General features: G+C 45.9%; 1 protein-coding gene across 3 annotated transcripts; it reads left to right on the forward strand.

Annotated features, from left to right (window-relative positions):
* Positions 1 to 926: 926 nt before the first annotated feature.
* On the forward strand, positions 927 to 18,747 carry ADSL (adenylosuccinate lyase). Of its 3 annotated transcripts, none has more exons than XM_082352758.1 (13): positions 928 to 1,146; positions 4,361 to 4,564; positions 6,276 to 6,320; positions 6,850 to 6,929; positions 11,030 to 11,201; positions 11,415 to 11,461; positions 12,062 to 12,152; positions 12,569 to 12,638; positions 12,784 to 12,931; positions 15,138 to 15,228; positions 15,872 to 15,961; positions 16,362 to 16,538; positions 18,197 to 18,747. In XM_082352758.1, the coding sequence occupies exons 1-13, from the start codon at positions 976 to 978 to the stop codon at positions 18,281 to 18,283; spliced, it is 1,473 nt and encodes a 490-aa protein (XP_082208884.1). In that variant the 5' UTR covers positions 928 to 975; the 3' UTR covers positions 18,284 to 18,747. The 3 variants fall into 3 exon arrangements, with proteins under 3 accessions (XP_082208885.1, XP_082208884.1, XP_082208886.1); XM_082352760.1 differs by lacking the exon at positions 928 to 1,146 and adding an exon at positions 1,208 to 1,376; XM_082352759.1 differs by lacking the exon at positions 6,276 to 6,320 and having other exon boundaries at positions 927 to 1,146.
* Positions 18,748 to 20,126: the final 1,379 nt, after the last annotated feature.

Consider the following 20,126-nt stretch of genomic DNA (forward strand, 5'->3'; position numbering starts at 1 on the left):
GAGCAATCTCAAGACACTCAACCTGCCCATGCCTTCGCTTTGTCATCTGCAAAATGGGGATCATAATAATGGCAAGCATTTACTGAGCACTTACTCTGCATTGGAGAGTAGTATATTATTTCATTTAATAGTACCTGAAAAACTCAGGATCATCACATGGATGTAATGAGATCCCATGTGTAAAGCACTCAGGACAGTGCCTGATACCTAGTGAAACTTACATAAACGTTAGTGGTTTTATTATTAGTGGCCAAACAGAGGGAAGAGTGGGACCATCTGGGCCTTACGTAAGACGCAGTGACAGAGAGAGGTGTTCCAGGACGGGGGAATGCCTTCACCAAGCCGTGGTGTGACCCGGCACGGTGTGTGCTGGGAACTACACAGCGTAATGGCTCAGAGTCAGAATCTGAAGTCGGGCGGCTCCATTTATTAGCTGGGTGACCGTGAGCAAGTCATCAGCGTCTATGAGCCTCAGTTCCAGCGCTGGCTGAAATCCATTTTTACTGCACTTTCGCGCAAGGGGCTCACTTGGCCCTCAATAAATGCCGATTTCCCTTGGGCATCTTCCTTTCTCCTCAGAACCGCGCTGGAGGCCAGGCAGGCGGTAGGAGCGTGGGAGGGATTAGGCGACAATAATAATAGCAAACACAGAGGGCTTTCTAAGTGAACCAGACATCGATATGATGACACCCAATCCTCACAGGAATCTTAAAGGCGGGTCTTAATGTACCTTTTTTCAGATGGGGAGACTGAGACGCAGAGCTGCTGAGTAACTTATGAAGCGCTAATCACGTTTCTGGTAAACCAAGAGAAACTCCTTAACCCTCAGCAGCCAACCGCCGAAACTGAACAACCTTGAGGGCTCGGGTCTCCCGGAACCCCGGGGGCGGGACCAAGCGGAGGATGTTCCGCTCCCGGACTTCCGCTTCCGTCCTCGGTGTCCCTGTCCGGCTTCGGCGGCGTAGAGTGTTCGGGATGGCGGCGGGGGGCGACGGTGGCGGGCGGGAGGCGGCCTGCGGGCACGACAGCTACCGCTCGCCGCTTGCCTCCCGTTATGCCAGCCCGGAGATGTGCTTCGTGTTTAGCGACAGGTACAAATTCCGGACCTGGCGGCAGCTCTGGCTGTGGCTGGCGGAAGCCGAGCAGGTAACGTGCTGCGGGGCTGGAGGCGGGCCCGGCCCCGCACGTGCCGGGTTGGGTGCCGAGCGCCGGCTGAGCCTCCGGGGGCAGCCTCCCCGCTAATCCAGAGGAGCTGAGGCCCCAGGAAGCCCAGGGCAGGAGACCCGGCAGCCGCCACCTGTTGCCTCACATGTTTTAGTCGTCGAGGGTTCGAGGCGCACAGGGGGCGGCGAGAAGTGCAGTTACCGTTTCAGGGGGTAAGTCTTGGCGGTTCCTGCAGGAGTACATAGCCGAGCGCTTGGTCCGTGCCGTTGTGCTCGTTTCTGTACACGTCTTTCCCTCGTTAACCCGTAAAGACTTGGCAAACTAGGTGGTGGTTTTCCCACATTGTAGGGAAGAAGACCAAGCCTCGATGATACCCAGCGCGTTATTTGCTCCTTACCATTGATAGCGGAACCCGGGTGTGAACCCGTGTCCCGTGCAGAGCCTGACTGAGCGCTCAGCCACCTCGCCCTCCACAGTGCCTCAGTGTTGTCTGAGACCGGACTGTCACTACAAAATCCATGTTTCCTGGGCCACCGTTTCCGCTTCACTCTGCTGCCGTCTGCCTCTGGGGAGGGAGAATCGGGGCTGTTAGATGAGATGTATGGGTTCTCTTATAAGAGCTGCATGTAGACCTATTTAGCCCAACGATTTCAGAAATAGCTACAGACGGGCCTTTGCAGAGGAGCTAAAGGAAACTGAAGGTGATCCACAGAGCTGTAAAGTTTCAGAGGAAAATGCCACAACAAGCAAGATGGCAGCACCCAAATGACATTTAGTAAACCTGGAAACAATCTTGAGTACGTGCCTAGGACCGAGGTACACAGTCCCCAAACAGGAAACTTTCTTCCTAGATTTTACCCCCTTCCTATCACTATGCTCAAGAAAATAAAGTAGTACATAACACTAGCAGACAGAATACTCTGTAATGGCCTATATGTAAAAGAATCTAAAAAAGAGCAGATATATGTATATGTATAACTGATTCACTTTGGTGTACACCTGAAACTAGCACAACATCGTAAATCAACTATACTCCAATTAAAAAAGAAAAGTAGCAGACATTTCTACAGTGCCTGCTATGTGTGTGCCCGGCAGTTTGAAGATTAAAAATTAATAGTTTACTAATCCTCAAAACAATTCTTTTTTTTTTTTTAGAAATTTCATGTAATGTCTGAAACATTTATATTAACAATTCTTTATAATAAGTAAGTTATTCCTGTTTTACAGAGGATAGAATGGAGTTACAGAGGATAGAATGGAGGCACAGAGAGATTTCATAAACTGGGCTCAGATAACAATAATAGATAGTAGACAAGAACATGAAGTGTGTTGTGGTTTGTTATGCACTAGCATGTACTCTATTTTCTGTTTTACTTGGTACTCTAGATAAGGGTGGTGGCACTCTTAAGATTTTGCCACTCAACATAGCTAGTAAAAGGTTCAAGCTGGGATTGAAATGTAAAGTCTGAATATGTGTCCTTTCCTCTGCCCAATCTATATATACATTGCCTGAAATGCAGACAATTTTGATATCTCCTGAGTTCGGATTATCTATTAGCTAGGTTGTTAAAATTAACAGCACAAATTACATAATAATTTAGTAGTTAAAAAATTTGAGCAATGAGAGATTAGGAGAAGTGCTGAAAATTAGGAGTAGGGAATGAATTTTGAGAAGACACATTGCTTGGGGATAGGAAGCATTTTGATCACGCTGCCCCCTGCTGCTTTGCTTTGGGAGGAGCCCTGAGATGTCACGTCTGATGACTAAAAATCCAAGGCAGCTTGGCCAGATGTGGCTAGTGTGACTGAGGAATTGAATTTTTACTTTTCTTTTTTTTTTTGGCTGGGCTGAGCGGCATGTGGGATCTTAGTTCCCGGACCAGGGATCGAACCTGTGCCCCCTACAGTGGGAGCTCCGACTCTTAACCACTGCACTGCCAGGGAAGTCCTGAGTTTTTACTTTTAAATTTTTACTAGTTTAAATGTAAATAGCCACATCTGAGTAGTAGCTACCACCTTGGACAAGGTAGGTCTTAAGATGTGAGCCCCTTCCCAGGGCCAGGCCTTGGGGCTTTCAAGTGAGGTTTGGATAAATTTCACCAATGTACATATTCAGTGCTTGGCTCCAGGGTTCCAAGCTGCCTGTGGGCTGCCAGCTATTTTTTGTCGGCCTGATTTTTTCAGTGATGGATGAACGTAAGATGTTGATGTGTTTATTTTCTCATTTGTATCTCCCGGAATTGCTTGCTTTTTTTTTTTTTTTTTTTAATTTATTTATTTTTATTTTTGGCTGCGTTGGGTCTTTGTTGCTGCGCGCAGGCTTTCTCTAGTTGCAGCGAGCGAGGGCTACTCTTTGTTGCGGTGCACGGGCTCTAGGCACGCAAGCTTCAGTAGTTGTGGCACTCAGGCTCAGTAGTTGTGGCGCACGGGCTTATTTGTTCCGCGGCATGTGGGATCTTTCTGGACCAGGGCTCGAACCCATGTTCCCTGCATTGGCAGGTGGATTCTTAACCGCTGCGCCACCAGGGAAGCCCCGGAATTGCTTTCAGTTGCACTGAATTTGTTGCACATAATTTGTTGGCAAAGATACTAATAACATTCCTAATTTTGGTTTCTCTGGCTAAATCCATCTAGATCAAATGTAAAGCTGTGGCCTGGATCCTACACTTTGGGCACTTAAGTGCCGAGCACTAAAGAATAAGCAATAAATACCACAAAGCTCTCCTCTCAGAGAGTATATACATTCTAGAGGGGAGAGACACGCTAATACGTTTGTAAAAATGTCATGTGGTGATAAGTGCTCTAAATAAAACCAGGCTAAAGGGATAGATAGAGAGTGCACAGAAGAAGGGTGTTTCACATTGAAGTCGGGAAAGACCTCTCTGAGGAGATGGCGTTTGAGCCCAGAGACCAGACCTGTGAGGGAGTGAGCAGAGACGTAGGGGCAGAGGGAACAAAAATCAGGATTGCATTGTTTTATATATTGGAGTTCCCTTAGAATATAATTTACCATGATTCATTTAGAAAATTGTCTCCTCCTCCCCATGTCCTTTTAGTTTAGTTGGCCCAATTTTAGTTTAAGAATTGGAAGGTAGGGCATAAATGCTGACATGAACCAATTTTTTTTTCAGTGTCACTTCAATTCAAATAATTGTGCCACAAGAAGTTATTTTATTTTATTTTGCCTGTTCTGCAGACATTGGGTTTGCCTATCACAGATGAACAAATTCAGGAGATGAAATCAAACCTGGACAACATCGACTTCAAGATGGCAGCTGAGGAAGAGAAGCAGTTACGACATGATGTGATGGCTCACGTGCACACGTTTGCCCACTGCTGCCCCAAAGCTGCTGGCATTATTCATCTTGGTGCCACCTCCTGCTATGTTGGAGACAATACAGTAGGAGCCCATGATGTTGTTTTGTTTCCACTTAGACTCAGTGTTTATAATGCATTTATAAATTTTCTTTGATTTTGTCCATTTTAGGAAGTGACTCCATAGATCTTAGGATCTCAGTGCTCAGGAATTTTCTGCTTTTGGTATCCTTCCAATCTAAACTGTAAGCCCCTAATGACCTCCATAAAATGAGACGTACAGATACTGCCTACGCATTGGTATGCTGGACATAAGCCGAGTTCTTAGCATTTTAGTGGCCAAAGTAGTTTTCCAAAGGGATTTTCTTTCCAAAGTCCTTTTTACTCTTTGCCAAGACTTCTGAAAAAAAGAAATAATTACATTATAATTCTTAAATCCCTTAATTAGCAAAAGTGTCTCATAAACACGAGAAAGTAAAAGCAAGCATTTTCCAAAGTTTTCTAGGCGCCGAGCGCTATTCTGAGCACTTTCTATGTATTACTTCATTTTTTCTTCACAACAGGCATAAGAGTTAGATTCTGTTATCTCCATTTTTAAATAGCTTTATTGAGGTATAGTTTAATATCATAAGTTTACCCATTTTAAAGGTACAGTTCAATGAGGTTTAGTAAATTTATGCAATCATTCAGCCTCACCACACTCCAGTTTTCGAGCATACCCCTCACGCCAAGAAGTTCTCTTTTGCTTGTTTTACAGTCAATCTCCACTCCTGCTTCCAGTTTCAAACAACCACTGACCTGCTTTCTGTGTCTATAGTTGTGCCTTTTCTCGATATTTCATATAAATGGATTCAGAATATGTAGTCTTTGGCTTTGGCTTTTTTTTCCCCATTGCCACAGATGAGGAAGTGTAGAAGTTGAAGAACTTGCTCTAGGTTTTGCAGCTGGAAAGGATTCATGCCTGGGTAGAGTGGCTCCAAAGCTCTGCCCTTATTGCAGGGCACCCGTGGGACTAGAAGTTAGAATCCAGATACACTTGCAGTTCAGAAAGAAGCCAGCAATTTCTAAGTTGCCCCAAGTAACATTTTTTGTCTAATGTGGTACGTAATTAAAGGCATCGATGTGTAATTGGTGAATCAGATAATGGGAGAACAACAGTCCTCTAACTTGGAGTATCCTTTTAAAATTACCCAGCATGCAGTTGGGCTCAACAATTACTGTCTCATAAACATGTGTTGGAGTTGCCTGCAACACTTACATCTCCTAACCCCCCAGGAGCAGCTTTAGATTTCCTAAACCTAGATCTTGTAGTTCATGACTTTTTTTTGTTAGCAATGATTGACATGAAAAAAAGGGAGTGGAAACTAATGAAATGTGCCTTATGGATTTTTTTTTTTTTTTTTTTTTTTTTTACCCCTATGGATTCTTCTCAGAAACTCAAACACTAATCTTCGGGAAGGTATAAACCCTGTTGACCGGGACATCTTTGCCGTATTCACGATGGGGCTTACCCCTTATCATTTTCCCGTTACATTAGATACCACATAAATAGGGCTTTATAAGTATAAAGGCTTTGTGCTTATAGAATCCAGTAGTACTGCTGTCTAAGTTGGTGTGCTTTTAAAACAGTAATCAGAAGAAAATTTCTGTTAGCATCTTCTGGCTTGCACAGTGTGTTGCTGAAAGTGAGATAGGCAACTAGGTTAGAAACCCAGTTGTGATGGCCAAGAAGTGTTATGTCATAATGTTGTTTGGGCAAAGCTGATTAACGTAAGATCACTGCATTTCCCTTGCAGGACTTGATTATTCTTAGAAATGCATTTGACCTGCTTTTGCCAAAGGTAAGAAGTTGACAGAAGTTGCTTACCAGTCCTAAGATTCCCTGTGACAGGAGATGGGTACCACAGTGTAAAGCAGCACAATGTAAATCTAAATAAGTTATTGTTTACTCAGATGAATGATCCTAGATCTAATCTGTAGAACTAATTATCTCTTCTTGAGTTAAATCACTATATAAGTTAATGCTTTTTAAAGCATAGCCTTTTAAGTGAAGAAAGTGTAACCAGCAGCACGTGGCTGGAGTATGTGGGTCAGATTTATGATTTTGTCTTGTTTTTCTTCATGAACGTGCCAGTGGTGTTAAAACTGTGCAGAAATAATTTGTGACATTTTAGGTAGTCAACTCAGTTTTTGAATGTTGGTTGGTATGAACTCTTCAAGGCACTTTAAGATACAGAGATGAAAAAATATGGCCTCTGCCTTCCGTGAGCTGGAGGTGTAATTGTATATGAATTGTCTCCAAGTTTAGTTCCTGTTTATGCAAGTGCTCAGCCTGAATTCACTCTTTCTCGCACATGGTCTTCCTCGCAGCTTGCCAGAGTGATCTCTCGCCTTGCCGACTTTGCCAAGGAACGAGCTGATCTTCCCACCTTAGGTTTCACACATTTCCAGTAAGTGAGAGGGTTACCTCTTGGGAATTGGCCTTGTTTATGTGCATCCAGCTTCCATTTATTCCTTCAGTTCTCCCTTCTCCATGGTAACCTGGAGGTGAGAAATCTCAAAACATAAGCACTTGGGGTGCCTGTGAGTAATGAACCTTATACCTACCTTAAAAGCTATACTGCTTAGAGAGTAAATCTAGTGGTTCATTTCATTGGAAAATATGTAAACAGAAAGTATTCTTTTTTTTTTTTTTCCCCTTAATTTAATAATCTAATACTTCTGGTATCTCCTTTGCCTACAGGGAGATCTTTTAGGGGCAAGGAAGAGGTTGGAGAGCAGATCCTGTTTAAGTCACAGGGCCTGATCCCTCCTTTCCCACTCCAGGAATCCAATGCTGGTTAGTAGAGTCAGCCCAGATGGTTTTGCAGGTCAGGACAGTAGACAGCTAGTTGGGGTAACTATGAAGGACCAGAGTTTTAGATGGGTACCTTCCTGCGGCGTGAGCAGGAGGGAAGGAGGGGCTCTCCCAGTTTAGGCCACAGGAAAGGGGAGCCTCTGATTGCTCCCTTCTTGGATCTGTTTCCACTCTGCCTCTCAAGAAAGTATTCTTGATTCAGTGATTCCATTCTTGAGAATTTAACCCAAGTCATCCAAATTATGGGAAAAACTATATGTACAAAGATCTTTGTTAAAATATTATTTATGATGGTAAGCATTGGAAACAATCTAAATGTCCAAGAATAAGAGAATAATTAAATAAGGTATAGAATGTAGTATATCCACAGGTTTGAATAATACACAACTAGCAAAATGATGCCGGTAAGACTAATAAGACATGGGAATGCACTTAGGTTAATGTTGTGGGGAAAAGACAGCATATAAATTGTACAGAGATTGGAAGGAAGTACACCAAGATGTATATACTGATTACTCTGGTTTATGAGATAATAGGGTAACTAAAATTTTTTCCATACTATGTTTTTTATGTTTTGAATGTGCAAGTATTTTTATGATTACTGAATAAAACCCTGTTTTAAAGCCAATGATGTCATTTTTGAAATGCTAGTAGCAGGTTTCAAGTGATATTTGAGTAGTGGTGTGTTAGCCTCTGCCTTTTGTTTTGTTTAATTTATTTGTTTATTTTATTTTTGGCTGCGTTGGGTCTTCGTTGCTGCATGCAGGCTTTCTCTAGTTGCGGCGAGCGGAGGCTACTCTTCATTGTGGTGCGCAGGCTTCTCATTGCGGTGGCTTCTCTTGTTGCGGAGCACGGGCTCTAGGCATGCAGGCTTCAGTAGTTGTGGCTCGCGGGCTCTAGAGCGCAGGCTCAGTAGTTGGGGCGCACGGACTTAGTTGCTCCGCGGCATGTGGGATCTGCCCGGACCAGGGCTCACACCCATGTCCCCTGCATTGGCAGGCGGATTCTCAACCACTGCGCCACCAGGGAAGTCCTGCCTTATGTTTTAATGGGGTGTTGCTATGGCAACAAGGGTGTCATCCCCTGTAACTTAGGAAAGCCTATTGAGTTTAATCTTCCTTAAAATTAGAGCCTTCGTTATTAGTAGCAGAAACCAGAAGGATCTGTTCCTGTGAAGGAGTCAGCGCTCAGTGTGAGTGCCCGGGCCGTGGCAAACGTTGCGTTCTGTGCTGGCTCCATAGACGCCCGGCGTCCCCTGAGCCGCAGCTCCTCTCCTCCCGCATCTGATGCGGGCGCTCGGGGGTGCCTGAGCCGCAGCTCCTCTCCTCCCGCATCTGATGCGGGCGCTCGGGGGTGCCTGAGCCGCAGCTCCTCTCCTCCCGCATCTGATGCGGGCGCTCGGGGTGCCTGAGCCGCAGCTCCTCTCCTCCCGCATCTGATGCGGGCGCTCGGGGTGCCTGAGCCGCAGCTCCTCTCCTCCCGCATCTGATGCGGGCACTCGGGGGTGCCTGAGCCGCAGCTCCTCTCCTCCCGCATCTGATGCGGGCGCTCGGGGTGCCTGAGCCGCAGCTCCTCTCCTCCCGCATCTGATGCGGGCGCTCGGGGTGCCTGAGCCGCAGCTCCTCTCCTCCCGCATCTGATGCGGGCACTCGGGGGTGCCTGAGCCGCAGCTCCTCTCCTCCCGCATCTGATGCGGGCGCTCGGGGGTGCCTGAGCCGCAGCTCCTCTCCTCCCGCATCTGATGCGGGGCGCTCGGGGGTGCCTGAGCCGCAGCTCCTCTCCTCCCGCGTCTGATGTGGGGCGCTCGGGGTGCAGGCGTTCCAGGATTCCTCTGGGGGTGGTTCGATGAGGGGTACCCGCTGCCACGGTTAGCAGCCGTTAGAAACCCAGAAAAGGGTACTGGTGCGTAGATATGACCTCAGAATGGGTGAGTCCCTGCAATTAAAAAGAAACAGCTTTATTGAGCTATAACTGACTTACCATAAAATTCACCATTTGAAGTATACAGTTCAGTGGTTTTTTGTATATTTACAGAGTTCATGCAGTCCTTACCAGTATATAATTTCAGAATATTTCCATCACCCCCCCCCAAAAGACCTGTACCCATTAGCATTCCCTCCCATTCCCCCATTCCCCCATTCCCTAGCTCCTGGCAACCACAAATCTGTTTTCTGTCTATGGATTTGCCTCTTTTAGACAGTTTGTTTAAGTTGAATCATATAATGTTCATCTTCTTGTGACTGGCTTCTTTTCACTTACCATAGTGTTTTCAGTGTTCATCCATGTAGCATGTGTCAGTACTTAATTTATTTTTACATTATCTGTTCACCAGTTGCTGGACATTTGACTTGTTTCCACTCTGTTGCTATTATGTATCATGCTCCTATGAATAGGTCCATGCAAATGTATTTTTTTCTTTGCTTGTACCAATAATCTAGTAGCAGAAGTTAACAAGGAAAACTACCATAAGATTGATTTGGGAATATGTGTCCTAACTTTTGATGTGTATGCTGTAGACATTCCTAGTGGGGTGCCTTGATGTCGCCAGCTGTCAATATCATTAGCCTAATAGAAGAGAAATTCCATATGCAGTAGGCTAGGTCATCTAGTAGAACTCTGACTTTATTGCAGTTTACTCATAATTATGTTTTATGTTATAAACAGACCTGCAATAGATTGATTTAGACCTCAGACTGAAGACAAAGCCATTAGCTATTATGTTAGAGTCCTCTGGTTGTGTGTGTTTTGGGGTTATTCTCCAGTTTGGCTGGCTCTTCATTGGATCTTTTTTTAATTTATTTATTTATTTTATTTTATTTATTTTTGGCTGTGTTGGGTCTTTGTTGCTGCATGCGGGCTTTCTCTAGTTGCAGCAAGCAGGGGCTACTCTTCATTGCGATGCGTGGGCTTCTCCTTGTGGTGGCTTCTCTCTCTGTGGAGCACGGGCTGTAGGCCTGCAGGCTTCAGTAGTTGCAGTGTGTGGGCTCAGTAGTTGTGGCTCATGAGCTCTAGAGCCCAGGCTCGGTAGTTGTGGCACACAGGCTTTGTTGCTCCGTGCCATGTGGGATCCTCCCGGACCAGGGCTCGAACCCATGTCCCCTGCATTGGCAGGTGGAGTCTTAACCACTGCGCCACCAGGGAAGCCCCTCTTCGTCAGATCTGGACTCTTTACAGAGCCCTTTCTTTACTGTCAGTCTAGAGTCACAATCTCCAGTATCGTCATCCGTGTTTTATTTTTTGATAGCATTTAAAAAATGAACAATTATCTTGTTTGTTTACTTGTTTACATGACAATATGAGCTCCACTTGTCTGTTTTGTTCTTTGTTGTATTTCCAATACCAAGAACACATTAGATGCTTGGCAAATGTTTGTTACGTGTATATTTCTTGCCAAGGCCTGGGGACAAACAAAACAGACATTGTCTCTGCCCTTATAGTGCCTCTTGATGGTGAAGAAAGAACTGTGCTAGTAGCCCTTTAGTTTTATAACCTTTGAATATTTATAAATGACATTGAATTTGCTTAACTTATTTGCTTAAACTTTTTAGCTCTTGTTTTGTCTTCACTGGTTTCTCTCTTACTTTAATTCTTAACCCTTCCCAGAGGTAGCAGTTATTAGAAGAAGCAATGAAGGTTTTATGAAATAAGTCACTGGTTTGAGACCTCTCTGTGTTCTCTTTGGGTTGTTTTCAGGCCTGCTCAGCTGACCACAGTTGGGAAACGTTGCTGTCTTTGGATTCAAGATCTTTGCATGGATCTCCAGAACTTGAAGCGTGTCCAAGATGACCTACGCTTCCGAGGAGTGAAGGGCACCACTGGCACCCAGGCCAGCTTCCTGCAGCTCTTCGAGGGAGATGACCAAAAGGTATTCTGAAAGTGACCTGGGTGATACAAACTCAACTGCAGGAGCACCAGAGACAAAGCTGACCTCCAGGATGGTAGAAGCGATTGAACCTGGAATGGGTGGAGTCTGGTCTGGAAGCGGGTAGTGAAGGCCAAAACCTGGGCAGGTGACTTGTCAAGATGTTCTCATGCTAGACACACCTGAATTTCTATAGGGATGTCTTTTCTTTCCAAGGTAGAGCAGCTTGACAAGATGGTGACAGAAAAGGCAGGATTTAAGAGGTAGGTAAGTGGGAAAAGTGTTGGCCTCCTTGTTAAGTAATGAAAGATAGTATTCCTCTAGATTTGACCTTAAATTTTTTTTTGTTTTGTTTTTTTTTCTTTCTCTGTCCTTCCACCCATTTCCTTCCATCTCTAGCCTGGGTTTTTATTCTTACAGTCTGGATTCTATTATATTTCTTATAATTTATAAGAAAAAAGGAAGCTATTTAGTTCTGAGTTCAGTAGAATAGCCTTACCCATGTTGTTGCTGTTTTGCTTTTTACTGAGGACCTCCGATGGCTTGGTCTCAGTCTGGCTATGTGCATCGAGGGCTACAGGCTCCCCCATGGCTCCTTGTTTCAGGCACTTCATTGGACTGCAGCAGGACAGAGGCTCGCTGGACCGTGTTTCCTCCTCGGGTCAGGGCGGCTGTCTGGGTATCAGTAACAAGGGTGGAAGAGCAGTGTGTTCCTGGAGCCACGTATCAGCGAGGTCCTGGGCTCAGTGTGACTTAGTGCTCCAGTGGCGCCAAGCTTTCGCTCAGTCTGTTTTTGCTCATTTGTTTGACACAGTCACATTTTGGAATATTTTCACGTGAGGCTCTTTTCTGTTCATTACTAGGGCTTTCATCATCACAGGGCAGACCTATACACGAAAAATAGATATTGAGGTGCTGTCCGCGCTGGCCGGCTTGGGGGCATCGGTGCACAAGGTGAGTGGTGGTAGCAATGGGAGTGTTGGACGCCACAGACAGACCCGCCCAGCCTCACTTCGACTTCATTGTGGCTTTTGAGAGATGTCAGATATCACTCATAGCAATTTGGGGCCTGTCAGTGAAGCCTCTTAAGTTAAGGTGTGTTAAAAGGAAGGACTAGTTTCCGTGTTCTCATTAAGTTCATCTTGCCGTTGTCTGTCCGTGATAATCCTACGCAGTGTTTCACCAGAACATGCCCGTGCTCCCCGAATGCCAGCTCTTCAGGAGCTGGGAGGAGTCTCCCTCGGGGAGGACATGCTGCCCTTCAGCTCGGCGGGCTCCCGAAGAGCTCCCCTCCTCCATCCGCCCAGTCCCTGCCCCAGACCCCGCATGCTAAGAGTGTGGGTGATGCCTGTGGCCCTGCTGTTCCCCAGATTTGTACTGACGTGCGACTCCTGGCAAGCCTCAAGGAGCTGGAGGAACCCTTTGAAAAACAGCAGATTGGTGAGTGTTGCGTGGAGGCCCGGGAGCACCGCGAGATGCCAGGAGGTTCGCGGGCGCGTGTGAACAGTTCTGCCAGGAGCGTGCTCGGCCGCCCACTGTCCCCTGAGGTCTTCCTGCCTTTGCTTCTTCTCCTTTACACGGACAGGCTCAAGTGCAATGCCGTACAAGCGGAACCCTATGCGCTCAGAGCGGTGCTGCAGCCTGGCCCGTCACCTAATGACCCTTGTCATGGACCCGCTGCAGACAGCATCTGTGCAGTGGTTTGAACGCACACTGGATGATAGTGCCAATCGGTCAGTGAAACGGGGGTGTCGCGTACAGCAAGTTGTGGGAGGACCAAGAGGGGCCTGGAAGCAGCAGGACTTTATGAGCATCTCTGTATTCCCTCCTTGTCCCTGAGGAGCCTGGAGTCTAATAGGGAGGCAAGAACATAGAAGGAACAGTGTGATACGTGTTAGAATCAAAATATATACAGAGTAATCCTTGTGGGGGCAAAGCGGAGGGAGGGGTGGTGGAGGAGTTGAGGGAAGCTTCACAGAGGTGATGCTTTAGACTTAAGAAATCTAGGCATTTTTTAACATTTGAGACAAGATTGGGAGCATGTATAAAGGCACAGAGCAGGAGAAAAAACAGTTGGGGGAGTTACTAATAGTCGGGTAGCCCTGGAGAATGAAGTCTGTGGCAAGAGATGAGGTCGGACATGCTCTTGGTTAGTAGCCAGTTTATGAAGGGCCCTCTAGGCCCTGAAAAGGAGTTTAGATGTTGCTCTTTCTTTTTTTTTTTTTAAGTCTTTATTGAACTTGTTACAATATTGCTTCTGTTTTTCTTTTATGTTTTTTGTGGGTTTATTTTTGGCCGTGAGGCATGTGGGATCCCAGCCCCCCGACCGGGGATGGAGCCTGCACCCCCGCATTGAAGGTGAAGTCCTAACCGCTGGGCCTCTAGGGGACTCCCAAAGATACTGTTCTGAAGGCAGGGGGACGTCATGTGTGGTGTCTTGACACAGCAACATCTTAATTAGTTATGAGATGGGTCAGGAGTAATTTGTAGTTACTAATAAGGTACCAGCATGCACGTGATTTTCTGCTTTGTGTATATACTTATTAATATTCAAAAGCAGATTCATTACTCTAGTATTGCTTGTATTCTGCTGGAATTTCTTGAGAGGAAATGATCAGAGTTAAAGCTAGGTCTCTGGCGTGTGTGCATAATCCAGGGTTTATGGGAATAAAACATGTGAACTCATTCGGAAGTCAGCCATTGACTGTTTTTTAGCAGGCTGTGACCTAATCGGATGTGCACACTAAAATGCCCTGCACCAATCTGGAGAATCAGTTGTAAGGGGACAGGGAGCTGATCAGAACAAGTTAGGAGGCTACTTTAAAAATCCAAGTCCAGGGGCTTCCCTGGTGGCGCAGTGGCTAAGAATCCGCCTGCCAATGCAGGGGACACGGGTTTGAGCCCTGGTCCGGGAAGATCCCACATGCTGTGGAGCAACTAAGCCCGTGAGCCACAACTATGGAGGCTGTGCTCTAGAGCCCACGAGCCACAACTGCTGAAACCCGCACACCTAGAGCCTGTGCTCCACAACAAGAGAAACCAATGCAATGAGAAGCCCGCACACCACAACAAAGAGTAGCCCCTGCTCGCTGCAACTAGAGAAAGCCCGCGCACAGCAACAAAGACCCAACTCAGCCAGCCAGCCAGCCAGCCAGCCAGCCATAAATAAATAAATAAATAAATAAATAAATAAATAAATAAATAAAATAAAATATATATATATATATATATATTTTTTTTTTAAAACCAATCCAGGTTCTTCCCTGGTGGTCCAGTGGTTAAAACTTCACCTTCCAATGCAAGGTGTGCGGGTTTGATCCCTGGTCTGGCAGCTAAGATCCCACATGCCTCACGGCCAAAACACCAAAACAAAACAGAAGCAATATTGTAACGAAGACTCTAAAGTCTTCAATAAAGACTTTAAAAACGGTCCACATGAAATAAAAATCTTTAAAAAAAAAAAAAGAAAAAATCCGAGTACACACTGGCACAGTGGCCATGTAACTGGAGAGGATGTGGATATAAAATCGATGTCAGGTGGGCTGGCCTTGGCGGTTGACTGGAGTGAGTGTTAAGATGGTGATGGGGTGCTGGTGCCATTTCCTGAGTCAGGAGCTACAGGGAGAGGAGGAGCGGGGTGAGGTGGGGAGCAGGAGGCAGTGGAAAAGCGGCTGAATTCAGTTCTGGGTTTGGGGAACCTACACATCAGCCAGGTGGAGCTCTCCAAATGGGTATATGGTCTGGCGCTTGGGCAAGTGGTCTTAGTCAAGAGGTGATAGATTTGAGGGTCATTAGGATATTGGGGTAGTTGAAGGAAATTGTCCAAGTAGCACATCTGGCATGAGAAGTCAGTAGGGCAGCTTCTTGGGACACACCCTCCATTTCATGGAAATCGTTATTTGCTTGAAGCGATAACTGAATTGACTGTTTGTCTTCTAGACGAATGTGTTTGGCCGAGGCATTTCTCACTGCAGATACGATACTGAATACGCTGCAGAACATTTCTGAAGGCTTGGTGGTGTACCCCAGAGTAAGCGGCCTCCGTTAAAAAGCACAGTATGAGGGCGGGGTGGGAATGGGGCGGGGCGGGTGGCCTACTGCTCTGGAGTGAGCGTGTTGGAGGAGCTGGATTCTGGTCCAGTTGGAGCTCTTCCCAAGCAGAGCTCACTCTTCATGTTGTGACATAAGCTCTAGGGAACTAGGTCTGGGGGATTCATAGACATGTTTATAGAAGAGGGAAAAAGAAGTGCTTCGAATTGGCTTAAAATTGTCCACCGGCCTGAGTCGTCAGCTCTGCTGTGACTGACAGAGTAGACTTCTCCGTTGGTCTGTTTGTGAGTACCTGAGGCAGGTGGGTTTGTTGCCATGCTGTGCTTGGCTCCTGAAGTCAGGCACTGAAATTGAGCAGACTTGAGGTTTTAGGAATCATTCTGATGAAGCAACTTTTAAAAGTTTACTCAAGTCAGTATTCCTTTTTTAAATCAAAATAATACTCTGGATTATGAGAAAACTTAAAAATACAGTGTAGCATAAGACAATCCATTCTACCCTCTTTCTTCATAGATAATGGTAGTTCGTGTCCCTGCTGTGTATCTTTTTGGTCATAGTTGATGTCCTACTGTGCGTATGACTTTGTAACCTGAGGCATCCTTCTTGGTGCTTCATTCGTACAGGTAATTGAGCGGCGCATTCGGCAAGAGCTGCCTTTCATGGCCACAGAGAACATCATTATGGCCATGGTGAAAGCTGGGGGTAACCGCCAGGTTTGTAACCCCTCATGCTCCTGGGTAAACAAAGTACACCTTTAGTCCTGCTTTCTCCTCCCCAAAGAAGGATACACGAAGATGTCTCTGTTATTACCTTCGGTCATGGTATTGGTACAAAACAGTGACCATATGCTGCCGTAGAACAGGCCTATCTTTGGAGGGTGATGGTGGTGACCTCAGTTTATTAAAAAGTGAATTGCTTAATCACTTGTAGAAAAGGTCCACTTTCAGTGAAGAAATTAGGTCTGAATTTCCATAGGAAATGCTGGGAAGTGGGCAGGATGTAAGGGCAGATGGTTCATGAAGCTTTGGAGGAGGCCTTTGCTCCAGCTGCCATACAGCATGGGCCCTCAAATGCCTGTTACTAGTAAGCCAACCATACTCCTTGTCTTCCCAGGATTGCCATGAGAAAATCAGAGTCCTCTCCCATCAGGCAGCTGCTGTGGTCAAGCAGGAAGGGGGTGAAAATGACCTCATAGAGCGTATCCAGGCTGATGCCTACTTCAGTCCCATTCACTCCCAGTTGGACCATTTACTGGATCCTTCTTCTTTCACCGGTCGTGCATCCCAGCAGGTAAACATCAGAACACTTCTGTGGTGCTGCAGTCTTCCCCAAGTGCCCTGTTTTTACACTGCTGGGCTGCAGAGCCTGGAATATTATCTATTAATATAATGTTTCTGCTTCATGGGAGGTATGCTGAGAATGGGGCTAGTTAGAAAGAATTCAGAGTAGGTTGCTGGCTAAAATTTAAAGATTTGGTTGTTTTGAGCTGCCTTAAGTGTTTCTCCCAGTGGATTTCTCTGAATTCTCTTTTGGTCTGGAGCCGTGGTGTAATGGACAAAGATTGGGTTTTACTGTCAGGTAGATTTGGGTTCAGTCTTGACTTTCTACTTTTACTGGCCGATAGGATAGAGATACGTATCTTGGAGCGTGGACTGAAAGGCCTAGCTTGGTGCATAGTAAGTATTCAGTAAATGTTTGTCACTTTTCCTCTTGGCCTTTTGGAGACTACGGGTTAATTCAAAAACATTATCGAGGGCTTCCCTGGTGGCGCAGCGGTTGAGAATCTGCCTGCCAATGCAGGGGACACGGGTTCGAGCCTTGGTGTGGGAAGATCCCACATGCCGCGGAGCAACTAGGCCCGTGAGCCACAATTACTGAGACTGCGCGTCTGGAGCGTGTGCTCCGCAACAAGAGAGGCCACGATAATGAGAGGCCCGCGCACCGCGATGAAGAGTGGCCCCCACTTGCCGCAACTAGAGAAAGCCCTCGCACAGAAACGAAGACCCAACACAGCCATAAATAAATAAATAAACCCAAAGTTAAAAAAAAAAACAAAAAACATTATCGAGTACAGGCTAGGTGCTCAGATTGTGTTTGGGTGCTGTGTTTAATTCTGGTGCTTTAAAGATGAATTAGATAATCCTTATCTTCAGGGAGCTCAAAACTTAATGGTGAAGGCTTAGAATACCAAGCTGTACATGCAAGAATTGAGGGAAGCACATCTTTTTGGGGATCACAAAGGAGACAACCCTAGATCAGAAGAAGTTAGGAAAGACTTCTTGGAAGACATGACATCTGAGCTGAATCTTAAGGACAGGCAGGAGTTACCTGTAGGGAACACCAGGGTGAGAGGAGATGGCAGATGCATGGACGTCCAGCATAAGAGAGAGTTGCCAGATTATCAGGTGCCCTGGAAGCAGTTAGGATTTAAAGTAGAAGACAGACGGGAGCTTATCATTTATATTCAAGTCACTCTGGTGTATTGGATTTGAAGGACTTAAACTGGAGGTCGGGAGGCCAATAAGGTGACTGCTGCAGTGGGTAAGCAGTCGGTGACGAGGGCTTTGAGCCAAGGCCAGGGTACGTGCACACGGGGCACAGATTCGAGGGCTGTTTAAGATGTTAGTTAGTCACTTGGAAGCTGGTCGAATGGGGAGGAGGGAAGAAGCAGTGATGATTTTAGCTTGGGTAATGGGTGGAGAATGGTGAGACCAACTGAAAGGACACAGCCAGGCTGGTTTGTGGGGAGGGGCGGCCTGGTGGGCCTGATGGGGTGAGCTGCCTGTGTCTAGGGAGAGATTTCTGGCAGGGAGTTGAGAAAAATAGAAGCTCAGTGGTGGCATAAAGGTTTATCAAATAAGGTCTCAGTGTTATGAATTGACATTGAAAAAAGGATTCTCAAAACTTAACGTGTTCTTTTATCTTGTATTTGCTTTCTTCTTTGGCAGGTACGGAGATTCTTAGAAGAGGAGGTACATCCCCTGTTAAGACCATATGAAAGTGTGATGAAGGTGAAGGCAGAATTACGTCTGTAGAGTTAGAAGAGAATTAAACAAAAAACCATTGTTGGCTGTGTTAACTTTTTTTGCCGAGTCATAAAAACTGTTACTTCTAGTGCCTTATTTTATCTCAAGAATTGTTACCGTAGGGACTTCCCTGGTGGTCCAGTGGTAAAGAATCCACCTTACACTGCAGGGGACGCGGGTTCAATCCCTGGTCAGGGAACTAAGATCCCACATGCTGCGGGGGCATCTAAGCCCTCGAGCTCGCGCGCCTCAACTAGAGCCCAAGTGCCACAAACTACAGAGCCCATGCACCCTGGAGCCTGTGTGTCACAACTAGAGAAGAGAAAACCCGCACGCCACAACTAGAGGGAAGCCCATGAGCCACAACAAAAGATACTATATGCCTCAGTGAGGATCCCGTGTGCTGCAGCTTAGACCCGACACAGCCAAAAATAAATGAAATAAATAAAAAAACTTTAAAAAAAAAAAAAGAAGAGTTGTTACCGTAAATTAATACAGCACTTTTCTTTCCATGGTGCTTTCACATTTCTCAAGTTTGCAACACAGAAATAAATTGCACTGTGGTTGGACTCTGTTTTTCATGGCAACACGAATTTTCGTAATAAATGTAGCTTATGGTCTTCACTCTGCTCTTTCAAGGCATATTTTCCAGCTAGTCTAGTCCTTTTTACACGTTCCCTTGATTGCGATTGCAAGATGGGGAACAAATTCCTGGCCCTCTCTTCTGGAAGTGAATTTGATCTAGGCCTAGCAAAATAATCTGGATTCAGTGATTCGTTATAGCTGGATACCTGCATTTCAGTTGTATCTGATGAGAATAAGTAATGAAATTTAGAGGTATGGTAAATTCTCAGAGAAAACTGATGTGATCATCAGGCTTAGCTGAAGTTGTGCCCAACTTCATTTGATCTTTGGATAAGGCTTGTATATCAAGGAAATGCTAACTGGGTATACTGATCTCATCAAGGCATTTGACCATCTCTGGTCCTGATAGCTGAGTGAACCAGCTGCAGCCAAAGGTGAGCGAGAGTGACCATCCACCCGGAAGGAGAGCACTCGTGTCATGACATAGGCTTCTATCCCTAGCCCTGCCTCATTCTGCATATTTCTTCAGCATAGATGAAAAGGAAGAAAGCTTATCTCTCAGATTTGCAGATGACACAGAACTAGGACAATTAACCAATACGTTTATTTGGTAAGATAACTTAAGATTTCACCTAACCAAAATAGATTGAAACGATGTGGCCAAAATGAAGACAAAATTAAGGTAGATGTAAATAAGTTAACCTTAAACTCAGTATGAACCAGGAGTGGTTGCCAGTGAGCTAAGACAGTTTTAGGTTGTGTTAATGGTAGTGTTGTGTCCGGAAAAGGCACCCTGTTCCAGACCTGTGGCCTTATGTTCTATTTTGGACACCCAGTCTGAGGAACAGAGATAAACTGGAGAGCCAGCCTCCAAGGAAGCCCTTGCCACATGAGGAGTAGTGAAGGAGTGTTAGGGCTCCTGTCTTGTAAGAGAAAACTTGCCATTGCTTCAAATACTGTTGTGAGGAGGAAGAGTGACACAGCTGATACCGTCCATACCCATGGTTGAGAGTGAAGCAGGGACATCAGAACTGCTCTGAGCTAGTGCCTCTCTCCCCGCACCTCCACCCTCGGGTCACCTAGTTGTCAGGAGTGGGAGTGTCATGAGGGAGAAGAGGCTGAATCGGCCCCAGTTGTATCAAGTCAAAGGCAGCCCGACTGAAGAACTCAACCTGTAGTGAAGAATAGGAGGTGATCCTTAAAGCCAAATTCTAAGTACAGTTCAGGGTGGCGAGCAGGCATGGACCGCCCGGAGCCACGTGATATT

Source organism: Balaenoptera borealis (assembly GCF_965194805.1).
Source record: "Balaenoptera borealis genome assembly, chromosome: 13".
Taxonomy (NCBI): Eukaryota; Metazoa; Chordata; class Mammalia; order Artiodactyla; family Balaenopteridae; genus Balaenoptera; species Balaenoptera borealis.

Coding starts and splice junctions, on each gene's coding strand:
- ADSL (XM_082352758.1), top strand. CDS start 976: ATGGCGGCGGGGGGCGACGGTGGCGGGCGGGAGGCGGCCTGCGGGCAC. Junction 11,202..11,414: donor TCGAGGGAGATGACCAAAAG/GTATTCTGAAAG, acceptor TTTCTTTCCAAG/GTAGAGCAGCTTGACAAGAT. Junction 15,962..16,361: donor AAGCTGGGGGTAACCGCCAG/GTTTGTAACCCC, acceptor TTGTCTTCCCAG/GATTGCCATGAGAAAATCAG.